The following is a 24,611-nucleotide window of genomic DNA, read 5'->3' on the forward strand; positions in this document are numbered from 1 at the left end:
AAAGAATCTCTCTGGTAATTTCATTCCAACATTTCTTTTGTTTTAGTAGTACTCATAAAGCACTGTATTATTAACACCTCAGTCTTTTATTTCTACCAAACAAGTAATATCCACCTATAATTTACACATCTTGAAATAAAGTTTCAAAAATTTCTGATTTTATATTAAAAAAAACCCCAAAAAACTTGAAAATGAAGTTTGAGTTTGCCATGCAAAAAAGAATATTAATACTAGAGAAACTGCTCTTCTGTTCAGTAGCTGTAGTGCAGTCAAGGTTAATTAGACAGAACAAAGCCCAGAAATTACTGCCATTTTAGCAGTCTTTTATTGACATTATCAAAATAAATGATATGTATAAAATTAAATGAATACACAAAGAACTACATTTGACCTAGAAAGGTAACTGTTCCATTTGTAAACAAATTTGAAACACAGCCTTAAGAACATAAAATTAAAACTGTATTTTAGTTTAAATATTTCTTGTTCAAACTGCAAGTCAGATTGCATGCACTCTGGTCTCTGCTGTGCCATTTATTTGCTTTTCAATCTTTTTTTTCATAACTGAAACACACTTTTCTTTCATGTAGAACATAGCTCAATTCTGTGAACTTTAAAAAGAAGGTATAATTGAAGTTTTAAGAATCTTCAGAGATACCCTTACTGTCCAAATGTGAAGAGGCATCCAAAATCACCTTAAGACACTTGAGAATAGTAAAGAACATTACAGCAGCACAACAGTAAGAACCCATAATAGTGGAAAAATGGCCTAGGAGAAAAATCTCCAGCAACTCTGAAGTCACACAACTCTTTCTGTTGACAGGCGTGGCTTGTTTTCCCTTCAAGGAAAGTGTATCAAAATGAACTGCTAACATTAACTGTGCTGAGTTGTGAGGGTTCTAGAAAGAGAGGGAAGAGGAAGAACACTGCTTTGGTTAAAGCCTTGGACAAGGTCACTACTTGCAGCTCAGGATTCCACCCAGAATTTGCATATACCTAGCTTGTGTTTCAAGTCCTGTCTGAAAATAGAGGGTTTTTTATCATATGTCACAACTCCTGTGAACAATATATTAAATTAGAACTTGTGAGATGATCAATTACTAATTTCATCTAGTCTGTGTAGGGAGAAAAAGTGACAATACCTACATGTATGTCAAAAATGGGAACCTGGGTATAATTTGACATACATTTCAAGAGCTTATCTCATCACTTAACAATAGTAAAATGAAAATTAAATAAGATTTATTACTTAAAGTAATGAGTCTAAGTGAAATGAGATAGAATTAATGATTTTATCTAGGACATACATTATAAATGCTAAACAATGAGAATAATAATTTGGAGTGAGCGTGTTTATTCTTTGTTAACCAACATACTGTCCTCAGGGTTTTGCAAATGATTCACTGATTATTTACATACCATCAGTCAGTCATCTGTTTTAGTCAAGACATCAGTCATATTTGCCTAACATTTTTGTACACCAGAAAAGATGTTACAGTAAAACACAGAATATCTGATATGTCCAAATATATAAACACATTCTGATATATTAAAAGTATATATATTTCAGTAATTTATTACTTAAGATAACTACAAAAACAAATCATTAAAAAGAGAAAGTATGGCAAGAGATGGAACAGCATTATCAGTTTAACTCTATTTCCCGATTTTCCTTTAACGGAAGGACTTCCTAATGGTATTATATGGGTATACTTAAGTGCTATATGTGCACTCCAGACAGTTCATTACACAACTCAAAACCAACATTTAATTAATGGACATCTTTTTGCCCAAATTTTGATGTACTGGTAACCTGCTAAGGCCTAAGGAGTGCACCTAATTGCAGCCAATAAAGCCAAATGAATGCTCCTCCCCACTGCCCCTTCTCTCCCATGGATGTGCTGTTTGCAATGATTACAGGTCCCAGCACATGAAAGACATGCAAGTTCTAGCATGAACACCTAAACTGTTAAAACAGAGAGTCAAGAGTTCTAAGTTTTATTTGTTGTTCTTTCACTGTCTCACTGAGATTCTGCTGGACAAGGCAGACTTTCCTTTAGCCTGCCCCATCTAAAGTGCCCTTCTAAAACAGAAAATACCTACATACACCTTCTGTAAACAAGCAACTACCTTCCTAAACAGAAGTTAGTATAGAAATTAAAAGCTTTATAGGAATATGGCACATTATTAGATAGCAATTGGTGGACAAAATGCTGTGCATTTTTTTGGTAACATGGAAGAAACACAGCAGAACATCCAATGTTTTTGTGGTTTTATTTTATGTTTTATGGTATTATGATTAATGACATTGCCAGTATCAATTAGAGAAAAATAAAAGTGATGGATTAGTCAACCTCAGAGTAATGGGTTCAATGCTAAAGCTTTAATTTTTTTATTTTAATTTTTGGCTTAAACTTGTAATCCCATGGAACCAAGAAAAAGTGAGTAGTGTCACACACGCCACTACATGGTTATTTTACAGACATATATTAAAAAAAAAAACCCAAACAAACAAAACCTCCTTTTAAGACTGGCAGCCATTTTGTATTTTTAACAAAAAAAAAATACCAATGCAAATCACAGCATTCAAACCAAGCATGACCAAGAATCATATGAAATCACCGTACAGATGTACATTCATGTCACTACTATTCTTTCTTAAGGAGACATAATCTAGTAAGCTGAAAGCCAGAGCAAAAGAACCTCAGAACATTAAACCAACCTAGACCTTGTAACAGCAACTGGCACTTTCATAAACAACATTTACATTAAAACATCAATATATGAGCTTCTGTAGGATCTAAGCCTTGATCTGAAGCCTTAGAAAGAACCTCAGTACTAGAAGGGGCTGTGGGCTCAGCATGGAAACATCCTTCATAAAATCCTACCATCATGCATTAAGCACTTGTGTATAAAACATACAGATTTGCTGGTTTATGAGTTTTAGAGATTATTTGCTACCTTCAAATTCTATGCAAAATAAATTCTCAAATAATTTTTCCTTCAAGAAGAAACAGTAGTGGAGAATAAATGCAAGAGTTTTAAAAATACATATTTCCAAGATCCACTTCCCAGATTAAGACCACTGTACATTGCTTGTTCTACATACTATGGGCGGACCATGACAGATAAAACAAGCACCATCATTATGTAATAACCTGCAATTATTTTTATGGCTATTGAATTCCATTCTTCCTATGCAATACATAAAATGGAAATGTAAAGCAATAGTACAAATTACAAGCCCTTACAAGGCAGTAAATCTGAACCAAGTCACGCAACATAACACTTCTATAAACTTTCTCACCAGATGCAAAAAAGGCTTTCAAAAGCTACTCTTTTATTTTTCTTAATTTTTAAGAGAAAATTAAAGAAAATTCCCCTACCTCTAATCATATCTGAATAGCAAATTAATAGTTCTACCAAATTTGAGGAGAATTCACAGAAATTTAGATGAATATTGTAATATTTATCAGTAGATGTGGTGTTTTCCTTTACTATTGCATTATAAAAATAAAATGTTTAAAAATAAAACAACTGTCATCAAAAATACAGTTGATTGGACACTATGATTTATCATAACCTATAAAAATCATCAACTGTGCAGAATGAGCTGTTCCAGTCGACAGATTTTATTAACAAAATCTTCCAATAAATTACTGAAAAAGCTGATTTTAAAAAATTGCTTTTGGCTTTCAGCATATGGAGCTTAAGATGCTCCTGACACTAATATGTTTTATGTAGTTTTAGTGACTAAATGCTACAAATAAGTCATCTTGTTCTGGAGAAGTTGTACTAATAAATTTAGTGAGAATGAAGAGAATTTTTTTCCCTCAGAATTCAAATGTAACACGTTTTGATCTTAAAGTACACTTTTATACAGCTTTGCTTCCCTTGGTTTGTGGGCAGAAGATATTAAGAACAAAATCATGAAAGGATGACTAATTAAATCATAGTGTCTGTAAGTATTTCTGCAGCTTCACTGAACTAAAGCAGTTATCATTTTACTCTTAACTCTCCCATACCAGAATCAGTAGATTCTGTAACAAAACAGACCTGACCTGACCTGTAACAAAAAGAGCTGACCTATTCTGAAAAACTTTGTGAGGTCAGCAATACAACTACAATGGTAAGACCAGCCAAGAAGCACAATACAGTGGAATTTGAAAGATCTTACACACTTTTACCCATAGTGACAAGTGAAACATCTTGGAAAATAAAAATCCAAAACAAAACCCGAAACATTTACAGCTGACAGATCTTATGTTTTTTAAGCTATAATGAAAAACTAGACACTTTAACTATTTCAGCACCAAAAAAGTCTAGTTTCCTGATTCCACAACTTTTCAAACTACCAGAAACATTTCATGACACAAAGACTTTTTTTTTCCCCTCCCTGTTTTATTTTTGGCCTCAGTCAACGTGTAAGGTCCAGTGCTTGGAGTTTTGCCTGCTTCTGGCACTGGACTCCTACTCTGACAATGGCCAGTGTATCAAGCTAAATGAGCACTTCCTCACTGGTACTTTGTTGTTATTTTCAATGAAAAACATGGACAGCAAAAATAAACTCCAGATTACTGGGCACACGCTAAAATGGAAGACTGTAAGAGACAAGCATCAATGACATAGATGTCTTCTGCACACACAGCTTACATTTATTTTCCCAGCCTCTAGATCATGCAATTTACTGTCTTCAGCTGCTACAAACACTACAATTTCAAATACTGCCAGTACTAACTTGCACAGACCTGTTTCTAATCTAAAATCTCAATGGCTCATTATAATTGTGTGTTACAAAGTTTGCTTTTATTAACAGAAGAAGCCCAGACAATCTTTGATGATCCAATATAGTGTTTAAGTTAATGCTGGTATAGTAATCAATCTAGTGAATATCATATTGTCATCTACTTTTAAAATATAAACTATTTGCTTCAAATGCTTGCATATATCTCAAGATAATACTTCAAGGAATGCAATTCAGGAAGTTAACTTTGTGTCTTTGTCACAAAGTCTGAAGTAATATAATATTAATAGCAATCTAAATTAGCCTAAAAGATCTATATGTAAAGCATGGTCAGAGTATTGTGAATTATGAGGACTACGTATTATTTCAGGATGATCTATCAGCCTTATAAACTTCCAGTTTTGCTATTGGTAAAAGAGGTAAAATGACATCAGGCACTACAGACCTGACAAGTTTCATAAGGTATGCAGGTCCATCGTTCTATCCAATACAACAGAAATAGTACATGCTGCATAACATGCTACACTCCTTTGAGAGGTAGCTGCCTGGCACAGTCTAGTGCAAAAAGATAAAGCCAGATCTGAACTCCACATCATTTTTGCCATTGTTGTGACCTCAATACAGTACACATCAGGTTTTAGTTAGTCAGCTACAAACTAAATCAATGAAGTTTAGAAGCAAAAGAAAACATTATTCTTTTTCAGAATATTTAGCTCAGTTTTTTTAAACAGCATTAGAATTTTTTATACAGGTGCATTTGTGTTTTTGTATTTGCAGTAATTTAATACAAAATTTAGATGCTGTCAAATAAACTGCTAAAGCACAACTGTAAAGAAATTGGCCTGGAAAAAAATTCTCATTTGACCCTGTGTATTACATTTTTGTTTGTTCTTGACTATAGTCAATTACCCAAACATAGACGAGTATTGCAGTCTTTTCACAATACCTGGAATTTGATCTTCATTGTTAATAAAAGTTGCAGTGAAGTCTTTTAAGAGACTTCCAAATGATGAAATCAGACTAAGGAAAAAAACCACAAATATGTTCTTATCTTTCAATTTGAACTTGAGGATAAACCTCTTCCACTGACAGTCTAACACACAACTGTTTGGCCTCTGGCAATGTGTCTAGACAATGTCTGTTATTTTCAGTTCTAAAATATACGCATTAACATACAATGGTCATCACAAATAAGAAGCATCTGAAGAAACAGGTCCACATTGCATATTTACTTTACATTTCAATACCGAGAAATTATTGGAAGGCTGCTGGTCATAGCATCATAGACAAATTAGTCCTGATATTAGCTATTCACCAGACCACAACAAGCAGGTACATACACATAGGAAATGAGTACGTTAAAGATAGATACAAGAAGGTGGTGTTAATCAGGGAACATCTTACTTAGTCAAAACATTAAAAACCAGCATGGAAATAAGAAGAAAAATACCTAAATGTCTTGTTTTTAACAGCATCACTGGCAACATACTCTGAAACCCACTAATACTGTGCAATCATATTACAGGCACATAAACAAATACAATTTGTAAATTACTTAGCTGGAGGTTTTTAATGATTTGTCATTATGATTACATATGTGCTCCTGACAACAACTACCAAGAAAGAAACAACTACACAGAATGAGTGCACCTAGGTAGCCAAGAAGGTCCATAGTGTCTTGATTTGTATCAGCAATAGTGTGCCCAGCAGGAGCAGGGAGGGCAGTGACCGTGCCCTTCTACTCAGCACTGGTGAGGCCCCACCTCGAGTACTGCGTCCATTTCTGGGCCTCTCACTACAAGAAAGACATTGAGGTGCTGGAACACATCCAGAGAAGGGTAATGGAGCTGGGGAAGCATCTGGAGCACAAGTTAAGTGATGAGTGGAGAAGGTATCTGGGGTTGTTTAATCTACAGAATTTGAGGCTCAAGAAGAACCCTTATCTCTCTCTACAAACACCTGAAAGAAGGTTGTAATGAGGTGGGGGTCAACTTCTTTTTTCAGGTACCAAGTAAGAGGAGAAAAGGAAATGGCTTCAAGTTGCACAGAGGAGGTTTAGAATGGATATGTGGAAACATTTCTTCACTGAAACAGTGATCATGCACTGGAACTGGCTGCCCAGAGAAGTGGTGGAGTCACCACCTCTGGAAATGTTCATTTGATGTGTAGATGGGGCACTTACCAACAGCCATGGGGTTATTAGTGGACTTGGCAGTGCTGGGTTAACAGTTCAACTTCATGATCTTAGAGGTCTTTTCTAACCTAAAAAAATTATGTGAAAATTTGAAGGAGGAATTTTAGATGTTGAGCCTACCACCTTTTTTATTACTGTGGCATGCACTGTATCTGTAAAGAGGCAGAAATGTGAACTAGAGAGTGACTCTCAAAACAAGTATGTACAGTGAATACTTGAATTTATAAAATACTGTGGAGAAAATTAAAAATGCCACAACCAACAGAAAAGAATCTAATTCAAAATGAACATGCTGATTAAAAATCCAACTGCAAAAAAAGGCAAAGTACACAAGGATTTTCCTGAGCCAAAGCCACATTCTTTTCAAGTAAGAGAAAATCAATGAAAGATTTATCATAATAAACTTTGCAGTAGTTTGAGCCATCAGCTTGATTCTGTGGCTGTTTCAACACAGTTTTCACTTATATCAATGGATTTGCATAAGAAAACCATTTGAAGGTGGATACAAAGGTCCACATTCAATTAAAAACCTTTGCATTAAAGTACAATTTTCTAAAATAAAAAATAATGAATATGCATTTAAGAGTAAGCCAACATTTCTTTTAGAACAGCTCTTTAGCACAGAAAATACAGTGATGCTTTTTCTTTCAAATGTAAAAGAATATGCCAAGTTATGAAGAGAGACTTATCTTCTCTCTTATTTTCTCTCTGCAGACACTATAATGAGTATTATGTTTCCAACTAAATAAAATCTGAAGAAATTTTACAAGAATAACTGAAGAAATTTTGCTACAATTTTAGAATTCAAAGGAAGAAACAGTGTACTCTCCATTGCTCCTTTAACTATCCTCAGTCTTCTTAATATACTCATCTATTTAAATGTACACACACTTGAACTCAATTTTAAATTTAGTATCATGAATACCTTTGAAATAACCTGGCAAATTCGCCACTTCAGTCTGTACCAATCCAATTATGCTACACCTTCAAACTTTTATTCTTTATAGGAAAGGTAGTCTCACCACAATCAGTATGAAGTTGACAGAATAACATCTTATGATTCCAGAGTGTATTTTCAACAACCCCAAAGATTTTGTAACACTGGATACTGATCTCACAGCTTACATTGTCAAACCTGAGTACTGGCTTCTGATACAAAGCTTTACAGTCACAGTTATAGTGCAGTTACCTACTGACATCATTAAGAAATCAGAAGAGCGTTAGAAATCACTGGGAGACTAAGAGTGATTGATTAGGCAAAAATAATGGTCTTTAATATTTCAGCAGATTTTAACACAAGTAGTATTAACTAAACATTAAAAAGAAGATGTCAGAGAAAGCACAACAGGTTTGAACTTTGCAAATCATGACAGAGAAGGTACTGCCCACTATAAGGCTGGCTACAGACTAGAACATAATTCTAACACACTAAATTCTGCAGTAAAACATTAAGCTGTTAATACACCTTCAATTCAAGCCTTCAATTACTGATTGCTCTTCCATCTTTCAGGGTAATATACTAACAATTATTTCTACTGCATCAATAGATGCTCTATCAATCATATACCATAATCCAGCAGGTAACATCAAAACCAGCATGGCAGCCATGATGGAAAATAAACTATTTTATTGCAATACATTAAAGGTCTATTTATGACAAAGGTCTCATCCAAAAATAAGAGACATGGACAGCCTTAAAAAAAATAATTTTTTTTTTGTTTAATAGCTTTACAAATTTGGAGTAGTCAGAGCACAATTATTTAAATCACAACAGAGTAGTTATGATTCTACTTGCTTTTATGTTGTTTATGTTGTTGTCACAAGAGATGACATTCATCTAGCTCAGAGTACAGGAAGCTAAAGGCAGCAAGGGTATAAAATCCTGCCTGCTACAAAGCACACTCTATCATAACCCGTGTTGGAGCCTAAATCAAGCCATTTTTCTACTGCCAACAAATACTTCTGGAATAAAACAATATTTCTTCTCCTGTGGCTACTCAGCCAAACCACATGTCACTTTCCTACTACAGATAATTTGCCAACTTGCACGTAGAAGCTGGATCAAGAAAACTAAGGATTTCACTCGAACATTGCCCATCAAAAGGATGTGCTGCTGTAAAAATCCAGGCTGTAACATACAAAAATACATTAATTTTAAAACCCTAAAGCTAAGACATTAAGACTTCTAAAATATCAAAATAAAGGCAGACTGTGAAACTTTGATTCTGCTACCTGCTCTGTGTGTCTTTTCACTTCACACTACATATGCATGCAAAATAAATACATGTTTTCCTTCAGACTAATGATTTACTCAGTACTGAGGATGAACAAAGCTCCAGGAGAAGACTTGTGAAGCGCTAATGATTTATCCACAGTACACAAACCTTGTTTAGAGAAGATGTTTAGTGAACATGATTGGGAATTACAGAAGGGAGTATGCTGTCATGCATTAAAATGTTATTCTTCAGAAACAACAGTGGATTCTATCACGTTCCCACATGATAACAGGTACATAAGTCATACACCACCTTCCAATCTGCAAGTTTTCCCAGAAACTGAACAGAGTGGTACAAGACAACCCTGCAACTGACGCTATTGAACATATTCCTTCTGCACTTGTCTTGAAATTCTTGACTCATTTAAAGTCGTTCCTGAAAAATATGGCACTTGGGAGTTCTGGCAGGAGGACACAGCACAGTTCAATTATACATGTTCAGTCTTCTTACTTCCCTAGCATCTTCCAGAAGCAAATCAGAGCTATCCCTCAGTCTAGATGAACACTGCGTCCTGCTTAACACCAACCTTCCTGAAAAGGCCTTAGCCAATCCTCTTTACATCTGACCAGAAACATTCCTATCAAGTGATAAAACCCAATGAAAGACAGCAGCTGTCTGAATGTGTTTATGCTACTGGAAGTATCTGTATGCTTTTGAGAAGCAGCTCATTACTCAAACAGAAAAAAATCTACAGAAGGTAGAAAGATCATAGGATTACAATCTCAAATTGCAACCAAATATTTCAGTCGAGATTATAGTTGTGCCTGCCTTTGTTTTCACGGTGTGTAGCTTGAGACATCTTATTTGGTGAAACATTGAAGACTCGCATTTGCAATTGTGATTTAATAATAGTTGAAGACAGTTCTAACAATAAGGTGAAGAGGAGGTAATGGATGCACACTGACAATTTCATCTCAACACATTAGTTTTTAAAGATTAAGTAGCTGTTCCTCCTTCCAAATATTTAAAACTAAAAGAAGGCAGACACATGCTTTAAAGATGAGAGCTGGCAACACTGACTAACTCAAACCTTGTCTGCAGTGGAAGTTCTGGCACTTCATTCTGACAGTCATGATAGAAAAACCAGATCTGTCACTGTGTTCTCTAAATATAGTAACATTGACCTTATGATGGGCTTCCACAGTAGCTGCTTCAAAGAAAGACTGTCCCCATCCTGTAAAAACCACTCATTTCAAATTCTTCCATGGTAGTAATTTGTCACAAATTGCTTTTTCTGGTTTTATTTCTCCTCTTAGCAAAGCAATAAATGCTTTTTTATCCCAATTTGCAAAAATACTCCATAGTCCTACTATCAAAAATAGGTGGTCAAACTTCTGTTTCTCGTGAACAAAGAAGCAAACTAATCACTGAAGCTTTCAGCTCAAGTAACTAGAATTTGTTTTCATTCCCCGTTAAGTACTGGTATATTTAGTTTGCTTTTCTGCTTCTACTGTCAAGACTACTGGTACAATTCAGACAGTTCATTAAAAATCCCAACACTGACATGTCACGAAATTCCACAAACTCACATAAAAGATGCCACCAAAGTGGTAGACAGAACAACAGTATATCCAATATCAGCTTTCCAAAATATAATCCAATCAGACTTAGAAATGCTGAACTTTCAAACTCTTGGAGAGCAGGAAGGCAGGAAAGTCAAAATAATTACTAAGGAGATTGCAGTAATTCATACTCTCTCACAAATACTGTCAACTTAAGACAGTCATCTTTACCTTGAGAAGGTATGTAGGGATATTGCTGAAATCAACAGGCAACTTCAAGAGGAAGCGAGCTGAGAATTCTCCAGTCTGTGGAAAAAAGGTAACACTAATGAGACATGGTAGCTAAAAGAGAGCTATTCTGAAGATTAAACACTATCCAGAAAAATGTGTAAGAGCGCATACCAAAGAGAAGGGTTGAGATTTAAAATGAAATTGCTAAATAGAACTACTGGAGAGAAAAAGAAATTACAGATTTCACAGGTGTCATATGAAAAAACACCTTAAAAAACATTAACCCTCATTGCCAGTAAGTCAACAGCAAAAAGTATTTAGAATAAAACAATGTGCATGACAAAAAAATCAGACTATATTTTGTTACGCCCTAAATATAGATGCATCTTGGCTGTACTAATTTCCGGACAAAGGTCTGCCGAGACCTACAAAGAGTCAAAGCTAAAAGCAAAAGCTAAAAACCTGGCAAACTGATAAGAGCATATAGACAAAATAGAGGCATCTTTACAAATACTGCAGATATAGGTGAGAAAATTTGTGTTAGAAAAGTGAGCACGTTATCAAAAGTGTCCTCTGAATAAACTTAGAGGAAAAGAGCTAAAGAATAAAGCTTTAAATAATTTGTTTGCAGAATTATGTAGCTCTAAACACCTAGACAACCATTTACTGAAAATCTGCCAAGCGTCCCATACACATTGCTCTTTTTTACGTATAAAGGGTATGAGAAGGAAATGGAAAGGATTTCCTTTCTGTTTCATACACTTCCTTAAAGCCAGACTTTGTCCACCTGGTTATGAAGCAACAAAGTTAACTTTTTTTTTTTTTTTAAAAAATGCCTGTTGAATTTCCTCCATATTAATTTTATTTCTATTTTTTTATTTCAATAAAGTAGCCACACAGCAGCTATATTTGTTAGGTAGGTTGAATTAGCAGTAAAGAAACTGTTAATCATTGCTTTTATGCAATTAAGTATAAAAAACTGGGATAATCTGAGAGAAGCTAACCAATTTGTCAGTGCAAATCTGTTTCTGGGTTAACCTACCAGGTATGAATTAGAGCTAACTCATTCTACCTTTCAGTCACTAAACAAGAAAAAACAAGATCTGGAATGCAACTGAAATCTTCCCAATGGTACCTTTTAAGTTATATAATTTGCCAAAATGGTCTGTGTGATGTTGGGCTGTAATCCCTGTAATCCACCCTTATGCAAGCTAGTTAAGAATTGCCCTTAAATTTGTCACTCGTAATCACACATGATAGGCAAAAAAACTGCTCAGAAACAGTATGCAACAAAAAATGAGTGTATGCAAAAGTCCAACTGTGAAACCTTTCCTGATTCCACCACGTGTGAGGAGAGATGCCAACTTCCTGATGCTGTACTACTGATATACGAAGAAAAATCACCAACTTCTTGCACACATGTAACATGAAGACTGCTATGATGACAGTCAGGGTCCTCACTTCTTATCTGGAATGAAATGGATATTACAGATAGTGCTTCTCTTCTGGACTTTCAAAAAATGCCATACAACATTTGCCATAAAATCCAGAAAATTATTTTTGATATAATACCAAGTCTGATGAACTGGGATGTCCACTGAACAGATGAATGACCTCTGATCAATGCTGCTCTGTTCATCAGCTACTCCAAAAAGTCCAGATCTTTCATATCATTCAATCAAGATTATTTTGCCAATTAATACTTCCAAAGGTGTTCTAGATGGACAGGGAGCAGCCCCTGTCCATGGTGCTCATCTCTTCAGCCCAAACTAGCTGGATACAGGTATCAGGTTGAGACAGATGAATTTTTGGCCACAGCCCTGGGCAATTAAGTATTTAATGGACTCCTGCATCCACTGGTACTCCACCAACATGAAGCTACTAAACTAGATAATAGTTTGTCGATTTGTCATATATATTGGAGACTTCCATTTTAGGAAACTGGAGATAGTGGAACAAACGAGTAAGAGCAAATTTCTGTTTCATTTTGGGTCAGAGTGCTGAATGCAGATCTTCTCTTTGAAGTATTTTTAACTCATGCACCTAAGATGATTGTTTTCATAACAGAAAACATAGCAGAGAAGATAAAAGGCCATTTACCTCCTGTTTTTTAGAAAACCAGTCCTATTCTGCTGATCCTTGAGGCTAACAAATCAGTTGTAAAGGACAGGAAAGAGAACTACACAAGGTGGTTTCACAGTTTTGTTTTAGGACACTAGTATGCAAGCCTCTGTCGCATATACCAAGTTCACAGAATCTTCAAGACTTGAAAGAGTCTTCTTGACAGATAATGAAGACTTGGAAAAAAGCACACCCTATTGAAAAATCTAAAATAGCTCTGCTATATGAAAAGGATTTGACTCAAAATGTATTTAAATTTTATTTTATTGGAATATTTTTAAATTAAAACAGCATTTAAAATTGTAGAAAAGGAAATTCTTTATTCAGTCATGAAAGACTGAGAAGGCTCGAAAGGCTTGAGCAGCTACATCTTTCCTCTCAAAAACAAAGAAACCCCCTAGTTATCTACAATCTTGAGTAGAATTTTTGCAACTGGCAAAAAACTGTGATAAGATTTCAGTACAGTTCAGAAAGCCTTCTGCACTTCAATAAACCAGTCTGATGAAATTTAGAGACATAGCAAGTTGTTTGCGATGCCAGCTATGGACAATAAGGTGCTATATTACTCTCTGTGAATAAGTTAATTTCAATCAAATATTCTGATCTATAAACATTAAAGAGGTCTGAATTTCTTTGATGAAGAAAATTAAATCTGGGTTAAAAAAAAAAAGCCTAGATGACTTGTCTAAGAAAAGAAAACCAGATGAATGTGTGAGTTGTAAAGTAAACATCCTTGCATCATCTGTAACTTCAGGATGATTGAAGTGAGACAAAGTTGAATTCTAGGCCTTGATAATAGGAGTGCTGAATTTTCATCAATTTTCAGACAGCACCTGTTTCAAAAGATATTGCTTCTGAAGGCCAGTTTATCTTAAGAGTATGCTATTTCTGAAAGCAAGAGGTAAACAAGTTCATTATAAACACCGTTAGATGTTTCCTGACATATCTTACTCCAAACTTCCCAAGAAAAATATATTACCAGCAGAAAAAAACATGATTATTGCAAAGCTTAGCATGTGGCAGAGACTGATTTAAAAAAAATCATCAATTCACACAGTAACCAAAATGTCTACATTGCCAATGGCCACATCTTACACTACAGTATACTAGAGTATAGTATACACAGAGTGTCTTTATATAGAATGGCACATTTTCCATGTGGGAACATGGGATATAACTTCAGGAAACAGATAAGCCAGTTTAATGTCTGACTGTCATATGAAAGCATGGCCCTACAAAGTCACTGCTCTAGCCCATCTTGCCTCCTCTTGCAAAAAATTAGTTGGGTTAGTTTTTCCTCTCCAGTTTAGGTTCCCAGAACTACTCATCTCAGCTTAGACAAATGCAAGAGAGATACCAGCAGCTGCAGCTACCAATTAAATCAACTCAACGATAATGTGGAAACATACCCTAATACATCCCACTTCTAAGCAGGCTGGCAGTATGTCATACCAACACTGTTATTCTGCCTCTCAGATCTTCAAAGCTAACTCAGACTTCCACATTAACATTATACCCTCTAAACACAGCACAGGCTTTTCAACAGTTTCAAATGTTTTCACCTATAAACCAGCTGAATGAACACCAGGTTCAAAACCAGTTCGCACCTGGAAATATGGTTCAACCAAGGTAATGAAATACAGCAACATACCAAACAGGGAGTATAGAAAATGAGCTGAAGTCAAATAGGAGTTTTCTCCACTGGAAACAGAAAGCACGGAGATCCATAGGAAGAACCTAGGCTTTCCAAAGCAAGAGTTATATTCAGTAAAAGCATTTTAGATGAAATAAGAGCTCACCCAGTTGTTTTTTTTGCCAGCATAGATTTCCATATTTTCTCCATACTGGGGCTCTTCGAGTAAAGTCTGATACTCAAACATGAGACGAGAGCTCTCCCGTAATCGGCTGCACTGAAATTGGTGATACTGCTGCACAAGCTCTTTCACAACAAGCAGAAGGCATTCAGGGTTTGAAGGATTCCAGGAAGCTAAATTCTGTTGAGTAGGAAAAAACAAAGACCAAAGACCAAAATTACTTACAGCAATAGAAGACAAGCAATCCCCCTTCCATATAGATACCAGAGGCACACATGTATTTGGAACCTTTGTGACAAGGCTAAACCATAATATTAAAATACAAAGGTTCTAACATGCTTTGGAAGAAAAACAGGTGAAACAGCAGAAGCTTAATGTCAAATAGGAAACCTACCATAAAACTGATAGCAGGGCTACTACCAGGCTTATATAGGCCCAAATTACCATTCTATTATTTCCTAAAATTACACTGTTGCATCTGGGAACTGGAAAAGTTTGAATTAAATTAAAACTGATATGCAACATACAAGGATTAGGTAAGTACAACCTTGCAGAGTAACTGATTCAAAAAGCAGTCAACCAAGTGAATACGGCAAATTAACATCAACAACAGAAACTGCTCTGCTTCATTATCTCAAATGGTGGCTACATTCCTAGTGGTACAGCAAATGGGTTCTCCTCTTTTGCCTCAAAGTTGTGATTTATTTCACCTTAACTGTCTCTTCACTTGAATTATCTTGACTCATCCCCTTAACACAAATGTCATCCATACACAGAAGTGTCTTTAACATGCCTGGCAGAAATTTTTATTACAGGTTCACTGTATTTCAAGAAATAGCTAACAGAAATAAAAATGATAATACAATCAAGGTAACTGTGTCAGTACCACAGTAGTGATGTTATCACTCCTATAATTGGCTTAGATCAGTCTTCTGTGCACAGTAAGTTTTATTCAGGAAGTATTTGGTGTTATAAACCATACCTAATGTGACCAATGTTGCATGCCTACATCTAGTTGACCAAAAATTGACCTATGTGAAAGGCAGACTCACCCCGTAGTCCATGCCGTTAGGGTGAGACAGCACTGACTGAAAGTACTTAGGTGCTCATATGCTCATATGCTTTGCACTTGGGTCTTCAAGAGGTTTTCTTGAAACCCCAGAGCATGTTAACACAGTCATGTGGCTTTTGGTGAGCTTTCAGTATAAGCAAAATTAATTCACAATTCAGAGAATCATGGAATGGTTTGGATTGGTAGTAACCTTGAAGATTATGTAGCTTAGGTGATGGACACCTTCCACTAGATCAGGGTGCTAAAAGTACCTTCCAACCTGGCCTTCAACACTTCCAAGGATGGGGTATCTACAGCTTCTCTGTGCAACCCGTTCCAGTGCCTCACCACCTTCACAGTAAATAATTTCTTCCTTATGATCAAATTTTAATTTACCTTATTTCAATTTAAAGCCATTACCCTTTCTCCCACCACTCCATGCTCTTGAAAAAACTCCCTTTCCAGCTCTCTTGAGGGCCCATTTAGGTACTAGAAGGCCATATGTCACACAGACATTTGATAATAAACTAGCTGCAACAGAACTGCAAATTGCATTAATTGTATAGTTAACACTAAGAAACTCAGAACTAGCAAAGATGTCTGCATTTTACAACTATGTGAAGATATAATATAGTAGCTTCATAAAATTTCTTATCCATGTTTGTATTCAATGTAATTAGACGCCATGTTACTTTTTCCTGTATGTTGCAGGTGTTTCATAAACAAATTCATATTTTGTGTAACACCAAAAGTAAAAAATACAAGCAATAAAGACAAACTAATGGGTTGCACAGAGAAATTTTTGAGTCTCTGTCATTAGAGATACACAAAACATGACCAAACAAGGACCTGGACAGCCTGATCTATCTGATCCTGCCCAGGCAGGGCAGCCAGACTAATGGTCTCTATCTGAAGGCTCCTTCCAACCTCAGTTATTTTTAGCTTTATGAAGAGGTTTACAATAAGCTCTAACTGAAAAAGGGTCATAAGCAAGGTGAGACTCCATAGCTCTGGCCTGAAAATAAACAAATGAGTTTGTAAACAAATTTTATCTTCTGATACCCTGAAAAGGCAGATAGAAAGCTTAATCAGTTACTCACCAGGCACCATGCTTCAGCTCTACAATGAAATTTACTTGTAGTGATCTCTAACTAAGATGGCTTTTTCCATTAAAAAGGCTCATAACTTCTATTATTTCTGATGACTTTAGATATTTCCCTATGGAATAGTTTTATACAGACTTCAGTATATGTGTATGACAGCTTAATATTTCAAGTGTTTCTCTTTCCACAACTTTGTACTTTTTTCCCACTGCAGCAATATATATATGATCTTAACAAAATTAATTTCTCGTTTTCAGCATCTTCACTTGAAACATACCAGTCTAATTTGTCAGTGAAGGCAATGGGAAGTATGTATTGCTGTGTTTTACATGCATGAACAGCTACAAGATTGAACCCTATTTTCCTGCTCACTCTGATTCTGGTCAAAATAGCTGCTCAGCATGGCTAAAACACTATCCTTGAACCTCTGCCTTTAAAAGTTACCCCAGTGTCACAGACTTCACATTTGACCATGGCTTCATGTAAAAGTACTTTGTTTTCTCCCCCTTCTAGACAGTAGGAACACTTACAAAATGGGAATATTATCATTGCCATATCTTAAGAGGCAAACCACATTCCAGAAGAATTGGTGACATACTAATGCAATTCATCTAAGTTCATCAAGTACTACAGAGTGACTGAAAGCCTTGTTCTACCTTGTCTGCCACCTAGAGCTGGTAAAAATTTATCTGTATCTTGAATCCATTTAAGCTTATCCAATTCTACAAAATACTAGAGAAAATTTGTCAGGTAGACAGCATTTTCTAGGAAACACATTTTCTACCATGCAGTCTGAAAACAGACTGCATATAACCTTAAATTTCCTGTTCCCAAGCTGCTGCTCAAATAAAACATTTCCAGCAAGCCAGAGGATGTAATATGCCAGTATGTATTGATATCAGCCAGACAAGTGGGAATAACCTTTCCTCTTAATGACATTGGTATAACACAATAGAAATGTTCTGACAAAGGAAATGACCAACAGTATTTTAATAACTGACCTAAATGCAACTGAACCTTTTGTTTTTTTAAATAACATTACACTACAGAACAAAAAAAGAGCAAGAGGAAATCCATTGTCATTTGTGCAGCACAAAGCTAAAGCAGTACTCTTTTCAAAGAATTCAAGAACATTTCATCAAAACAGTGTTTATTCTGTATTGCCTTAAAGCTACAGAAATTAGAATGAATGTTTTGACTGTAGGATCCTTACTAAACATCTCTCATTCAACAACTTAAGTTTCAAAGTATAAACTGGTTATAAAATCAAATAACTTGAAGAACAATCGAACTACCCACCCAGGACATACATGAATTATAATGGATTCTCACTGATGAAAGAAAAAACATACAAGGGATACACAAATTTTGTGAAACACAAGTTCTAATTTATATAAAATGTTTTTAGCTTTAAAATTATATTATAGGGCATGTTACTTGGCACTTGGCCACTACATTTCCACCCATTTTATTAACTTTGCAGAAGGGCTGTACTTTTCACAAAATCTAAACTCATATATTTTAACACAAACACTACTGAATACAATGTATAAGATTTCTTATACATTGTATATGTATAAGAAATGTATACATTTCTTATACATTGTTTATGTATAAGATTTCTTTTTACATATCTTAGTGTAACTTATTTGTCCTAAGTACTAGGTTCTTTCACCTGAAAATACTTTTAAACAACTTTACTGCAATCCAACTTCAACAGGATGTCAAAATCAGTGCTATATTACTCACAGTTTCAACCAGTACCTTCTTTAATCTTCCTTCTGTTTTTGAAATCAAAGATAAAATAAGTGTCTACCTGTAAAACACATTGTTGAAATCTGTCGTGGTTTTAAAGCAGTAACTAAAAAATTACTAGAAAACTTATTTAGTTTTTTGCTGTGAGATATGGATTAGAACAAGAGCAAAACAGGCTTAAAACTTAAAAGGAATAAAGAAAGTTTATTAACAAAACTACAAGAATAAGAACACCAGAATAAACTTCCAGAAAACCTCTTTATCCCCTACTACCCAACCATTCCCTTGTTCACATGACAACATAGAGACAAAAAACTTTGGTGGTTAAAACAGTCCCAATTCCTGCTTGAGTCTTTTCATCAGCCTTTGTAGAGAAACAGAAGTCTTCTTCTGCTAATCTATGGAGTTTCTCACAAGAAAACTATTTCTGTTATAGCTTTCTATTTTTCTGATGCCAGTTGCCTGGAAATCCTGTCATCAGTTCACTCCTCCCATTTCACATCACTCTAAGGTGTGTTATGGGTCAATGAGTCTAGGGATGTCATTTTAAGGATGAGTTATTCAAAGGCAAAAGTTCTCTTCATCTGTCTCTGTAAGCCTCCCTGGAAACAGAAGTCTTCTCTTTGCCTCAAGCAGCCTCAAATCTTTAACTATTACTTCTCCCCTCTCTGTTCCAGCACCTCTCTGTATCACAATTACTCCACCTTTTGCTCAAAATCCACACTTTGAACACTCCATTCCTCCCAATATACTCTGTCATGAATTAAAGGAGTTTTTTCAGAACACTATTGTCCATCTCCATAGCTTTAACAGAAAAATATTTCAGCTTATAAAGCATCTCCTTATTCTCTCTTCCCTATCTAAAACTTAACTCTTTTCTTCACTGTCTTTGATGATTTTATGATGTCTTCTTCATGTTGATTGTCTCTCTCTCTCTCTCTCTGTCTCTCTGGGAAAAAGGAGAAATCTGTACGTTTTATCCAGGTAGTAAAAGAATTAAAGTCTTGGAAAAGCTGCTGATGTTCATGGTGTCAGGTTTCAGTTCAGTGGCAGAAACTGCAAACCAAGCCATGCCGGCCGGCTCTATTTCTCCCTGCCCGCTCTCTGCAGCCTTGTCCAGCCTGGAGTGGGGGGAGGAGGCCGAGACAGAGCCTGTTACCTTTTCAGAAGCCGGAAACCAAAGAGATCAAGAGAACTCTGGCTTAACATCTTAAAGTGGTGTTCACAAGTTGATCTCACTTTTCAATGGTCAAAACTGCTGACAATTCTTAGAAATGACTGATAATTGGTCAGAAGAAAAGACTCCCATTAGCAACCAGCAGCTTCAACTTCCTTAGCTCCCAAAGCTATCTTAAAGGTAAAGTCACCCTATGACAAAATCTAAGGCAGAATTTGATTTGTTTAATCCTTTTAGAGTGTCTACATTGCTACAATTTCAGAATCATAGAGATTCTTCTGAGGACACACAATTGGTCACTATTTAATGAGAGTAGTGTCCCTGCAACAGTAAGCTGACCTTCTTCTCTAGAGGTAAAGGACCTTCTAAATAAGGTTTTATTTAGTGATGCAGTATTGTATTAGACTTCGGAAATCAGCAAAATCTTAAACTTGGAGCAAAAAGAGTAGTAACCTGTATGCTTCATTTTCTGATTGTTTGTCTGAAGGCTGCATTTCAGCTCTAACCAATCCAGCTTTTTATGAGACTGTAGTTAGGAAGATTTAAAACATTAGAACAGAGATTCTGGTGTTTGTGTTTCATGGCTTCAAGTTCTGCTACAAAATTCAGATCTTGTGTAAGTATTAAAATCTGATGTAGTTTCAAGATTATGAGGTTTAGTTGTTACAACTCTAAAAAATCCTATAAGATTATGAATAAGAATAAGAACACAAACAGATCACTGAAGCCAAGAAGGTATGAAAAACCCAAATACAGAAATAACAAGACATTTATGTATATACATGTTGCTATTGTTGCTTCCTGTGGCTTATATCAAAATCTTCTGCCTTGCTCACAGATCATTATCATTTTACCAAAATCACATGCGTGCTGGAAAGAGGGTTTTTTTTTTTCCTGAATTAGCTCTAAAATTGTGAATAAAATGCATTTTATAGAGAAAAAAATGATCACAGTGACTGGGATATTGACAGACTACATTACATACTTCATTCAATAAATCCTGTCTAATTTGAAATGAGATTTCTGCAGGCTTTCCAGAGAGTTAATAAGAACAATCATTAATGCATTTAAAATAAAGAAATCAAGACTTGGATACAATCCCTTGTCCTGTTTGCTAAGATATATATCTTTAAATGAACTCTGCAGTGCAAATTTCCTAAGTTACTCAATAGTTAGCCAGTTAGACTCAAAGTGCCCCACTGTACAACAATATCCCAGTGTGAATCAACCCAAACTGCATCTGTAACTAGTTCTGCATTCATGCTGATCTCACATGATGGCCTACATGCACAACTCAGATTGGTTAGGACATCATTAATGTTATCACTTTTTCAGCATGTCATTGAAGAACTTGCCTGTCATTTCTGAGCACACAGATGAAGGCACAAATAAAAAATCCTCTTCTGTCTAGTCACTGCTTGCATGTCTCTCCATGATCTCCACTAAAACTAGGAGCAAGCGCATGCATCAGATCTTAATTTCAACCATTCAGTTTTTAATTTCAGCTTTATTTTTGGCTTTTCCGTACTGCAACTTGTGTAATTTTCATTTTCTAAAAAGATCAATTGTTGTCTCATCTTAAGTAGTACAAAAGTTTTAGTAGCAGGTTTAGAAGCATTCAAAGATGACTGTATATTCTTGTGGACACAAAAGTCTGGTAATGTCATCTGTGACAACTGTGTAAACCCCATTTTTCTAGTTAGGGAATGAATGAATGAATGAATGAATGAATGAATGAATGAATGAATGAATGATCGATCTACAGGAATGAATTCAAAACAGCCTACAGAAAAAGTAATGGAATGAGAACTTTCATATGATGAGAGACCAGACTCCAGAAGAATCAGTGCCCACATGGTTGTAGCTACAGAACATGTCATACAGAAAATGGCCAATAACTATTTATCTATCCATAAGTAAGCAATTCAGCGTAAGGAAGTAGAATGCTCCTTCATGGCAGAAGTTGTCCTGGCTGATTTTTTTCATTATAGAACAAAGTTTCAGGACAAGGTCTTCAACAAAACAGTTACCTAGACCTTAAAATGATGAACCAACAGCATGTACATTTGCTAATTTTGCCCTCTAGTTCATGTTGTGCAGCAATAGGAATGGAAAAATAGTATTCAATTATTATGCAGAGATTAATAGACCATATGCGTCAAACAAACTGTATCTACATTGGAGAAATCCAAGTGATTCAGGAGATCTGATATTCTGCCAAATATTAAGTTAAACAATCTCATCAAGGAGCACTGATTTTCACTAAGAAGTATAATCCCAGAGATTTTGTTGGGCTGCAAATTTAATTTCAGAATTCCCTGGCTCTTGATACTGTCTACTGACAGAAGTTGGCTGTGTAGTAAGTGAACAGTTTGACAGGGAAAGGTTTTTTGACATTCAGACATGACCAGAGTTGAGAAAATGAATTCACTTGAAGTTGGTATAAAAGGCGGAGTAGAGCTGTTATAAGGCCACCCACAGCATGCAATTTAAGTCATTTCAACTGTAACTCATTTAAATGAGTAGCAATGACACCAGCTGGATTTCCAAAAGAGACAAGGAAAATTTGCAGCCTGACACTATCAGTTCTAGTGGGATCTTACAGGTGAGGCAAGTGAAAAACCCCCAACAAAGTAACTTCTCAGCCCTATTAGCAAAGACATGCAGAGTTCAGCTTTCCAAAGAGGCTGCACTATTCAACTTCTGGCAAAGAAACCACATTTAAATTTTGTTCTGGTACATTCTGTGCTTTGTATTCTTTCCTTTATTCTTCCAAAAAAGCTAATCAAGAACCTATGCAAACTACTCAGTGTCCATGATTAACTATTCTCCATTTTTTTTACAATACAATGGACCTCATGTTCCATAAAGGTGCTAATTCATAGACTCCTTATTTCTTATTTCATAACTCAGAGCAATGTCTGCAGCAAACTATAATTCTACACTATCAGAAATGAAATACAGTAATAATTTCTAATTGATTTGAAGTTGTTTTTCTTTGAAATGTGTTTAAATATCCAGGTTGCCAGAATATCTTCCAGGAATGTGATTTTAAAGAAGACAGATTGCAACTGTTTTTCCTGGCTATACTACAGGAAATAACAGTAAGATCTTATTTTAAGTTAGCGTACTTCTATATTTCTAAGCAAGAAATTAACTTTCATGAAAAAATGTCAGTAAACAAAACCTCCCAAGCCTGTAACAGTGGTAATGTATTTCTATAGCATCTTTCATCCAGAATTATCATAAAGAATAATGTTAAGTACAGATTTGCATTTTGTTTATATCACTGCACACCACATGCACACAACTTGCATCCTACAAGGGCTTAAAATTAGTACCAATACAAGTTTTTACCTCTAATGAGAAAGATCAGTGTAATATTAGCACTTATCCTCTGCATAAATACAGAGGGGATACTGGTCCGGTGGTTTACTGGTCCAGTGGTTACAGCATTAGCCTAGAAACTGGCATATATGATTTCAGTCCCCACTTGGCTCTACTCATCATAGGTCACCACAGGGAAATTGCTCACAAAAAAAGGCACAGGATAATTATCTACCATATGCTCACATCTTTCTATCAACAGATATTTTTCACAGTATTTGCAGGGCTGGAGTGTTATAACAACTTCAAAGGCTTCAGTTTCTTAGCAGCCAGCACTTAAACATCCTACAGGCTGCAGCTTGAAATCAGTCACTGTAAACCTACATGCCATCTACTTGTCATCTTGTTTTCACAGGTTCCTCATATCCCTCTCCCCCAAGGCACCACTGGAACAACTTCCTGGAGTGATCTTCTTTGAAATGATCATTTTTGGGCCCAAGCAAACATCAAAACTTAACATTTCATAAAAACAGTTCAACTCTGGAGCACTTCTGTCATTGCAAATACAACCAAAGAATTTACAAAGACCTTCTGTGCTCTGCTGCTGTGAATACCAGATAAAAACATTTGCATAAAGCAAAGCTTGGGGTTGTCAGTATTTATTTTAATTTTTTTTTCAGCAAGAAGTTGTGAAAACTGGATACAGAGATTAGAATAGCTTATAAACACTTGGTTGAAATCACATATACCTGAGGGCCTTGACTTAGCAAGAAAATACAAAGCAGGAAAACAACATAATAAGAAATTAATTCTGCTATCACAAAAGCATCTTATATCATGTATGAAATTATTTCCCTTTTTTTCTTCCACTGGCTACGCAGTGTGATTCTTGATAAATTATCCAATACCCAAAGCAGCTCCATAACAGATCCCAGCAAATCTGACACACGGAGAACTTTTCTGCATTCACCTAGTACAAATGCAAAACTATCCCCTCAAGTACCATTCACCCAAAAAAGAAGTAAACTCGGCTTCCAAAGGTTACTACAATTTTTTTCTATTTCCTGCTGAAGAAGCAGTGAAGAGACAGCTGATCTTGGTAAGGGTACTCAGGAAATCCAAAATCTGTGAAGCTGAGCCCATGAGAATATTTTTATGTTGCACACTCTTCCTCAAAGAGTCTGCCTGTTTCTCCTGCAAGAGCTCTCTTAGAAGATAATCAGACCCTTAAAAGCTTCAACTGCCTACTATCTAAAGAATCTCCTAAAGACTTGGCATGCATAGGCATTTCTTGTCCTACCCTGCTAAGGAATTAGAGC

General features: G+C 35.6%; 1 protein-coding gene across 3 annotated transcripts in view; it reads right to left on the reverse strand.

Annotated features, from left to right (window-relative positions):
- Positions 1–24,611, reverse strand: part of BABAM2 (BRISC and BRCA1 A complex member 2) — a 171,758-nt gene that overhangs the window by 99,069 nt on the left and 48,078 nt on the right. For all 3 annotated transcript variants that reach the window (XM_058836505.1, XM_058836503.1, XM_058836504.1), the window contains 2 exons: positions 14,865–15,059; positions 10,945–11,019 (listed from right to left, as the gene is read on the reverse strand). In XM_058836505.1, coding sequence (XP_058692488.1) covers positions 10,945–11,019; positions 14,865–15,059 — 270 coding nt within the window. The remainder of the gene's footprint in view (positions 1–10,944; positions 11,020–14,864; positions 15,060–24,611) is intronic.

This window comes from Poecile atricapillus, chromosome 3, assembly GCF_030490865.1.
Source record: "Poecile atricapillus isolate bPoeAtr1 chromosome 3, bPoeAtr1.hap1, whole genome shotgun sequence".
Classification (NCBI taxonomy): domain Eukaryota; kingdom Metazoa; phylum Chordata; class Aves; order Passeriformes; family Paridae; genus Poecile; species Poecile atricapillus.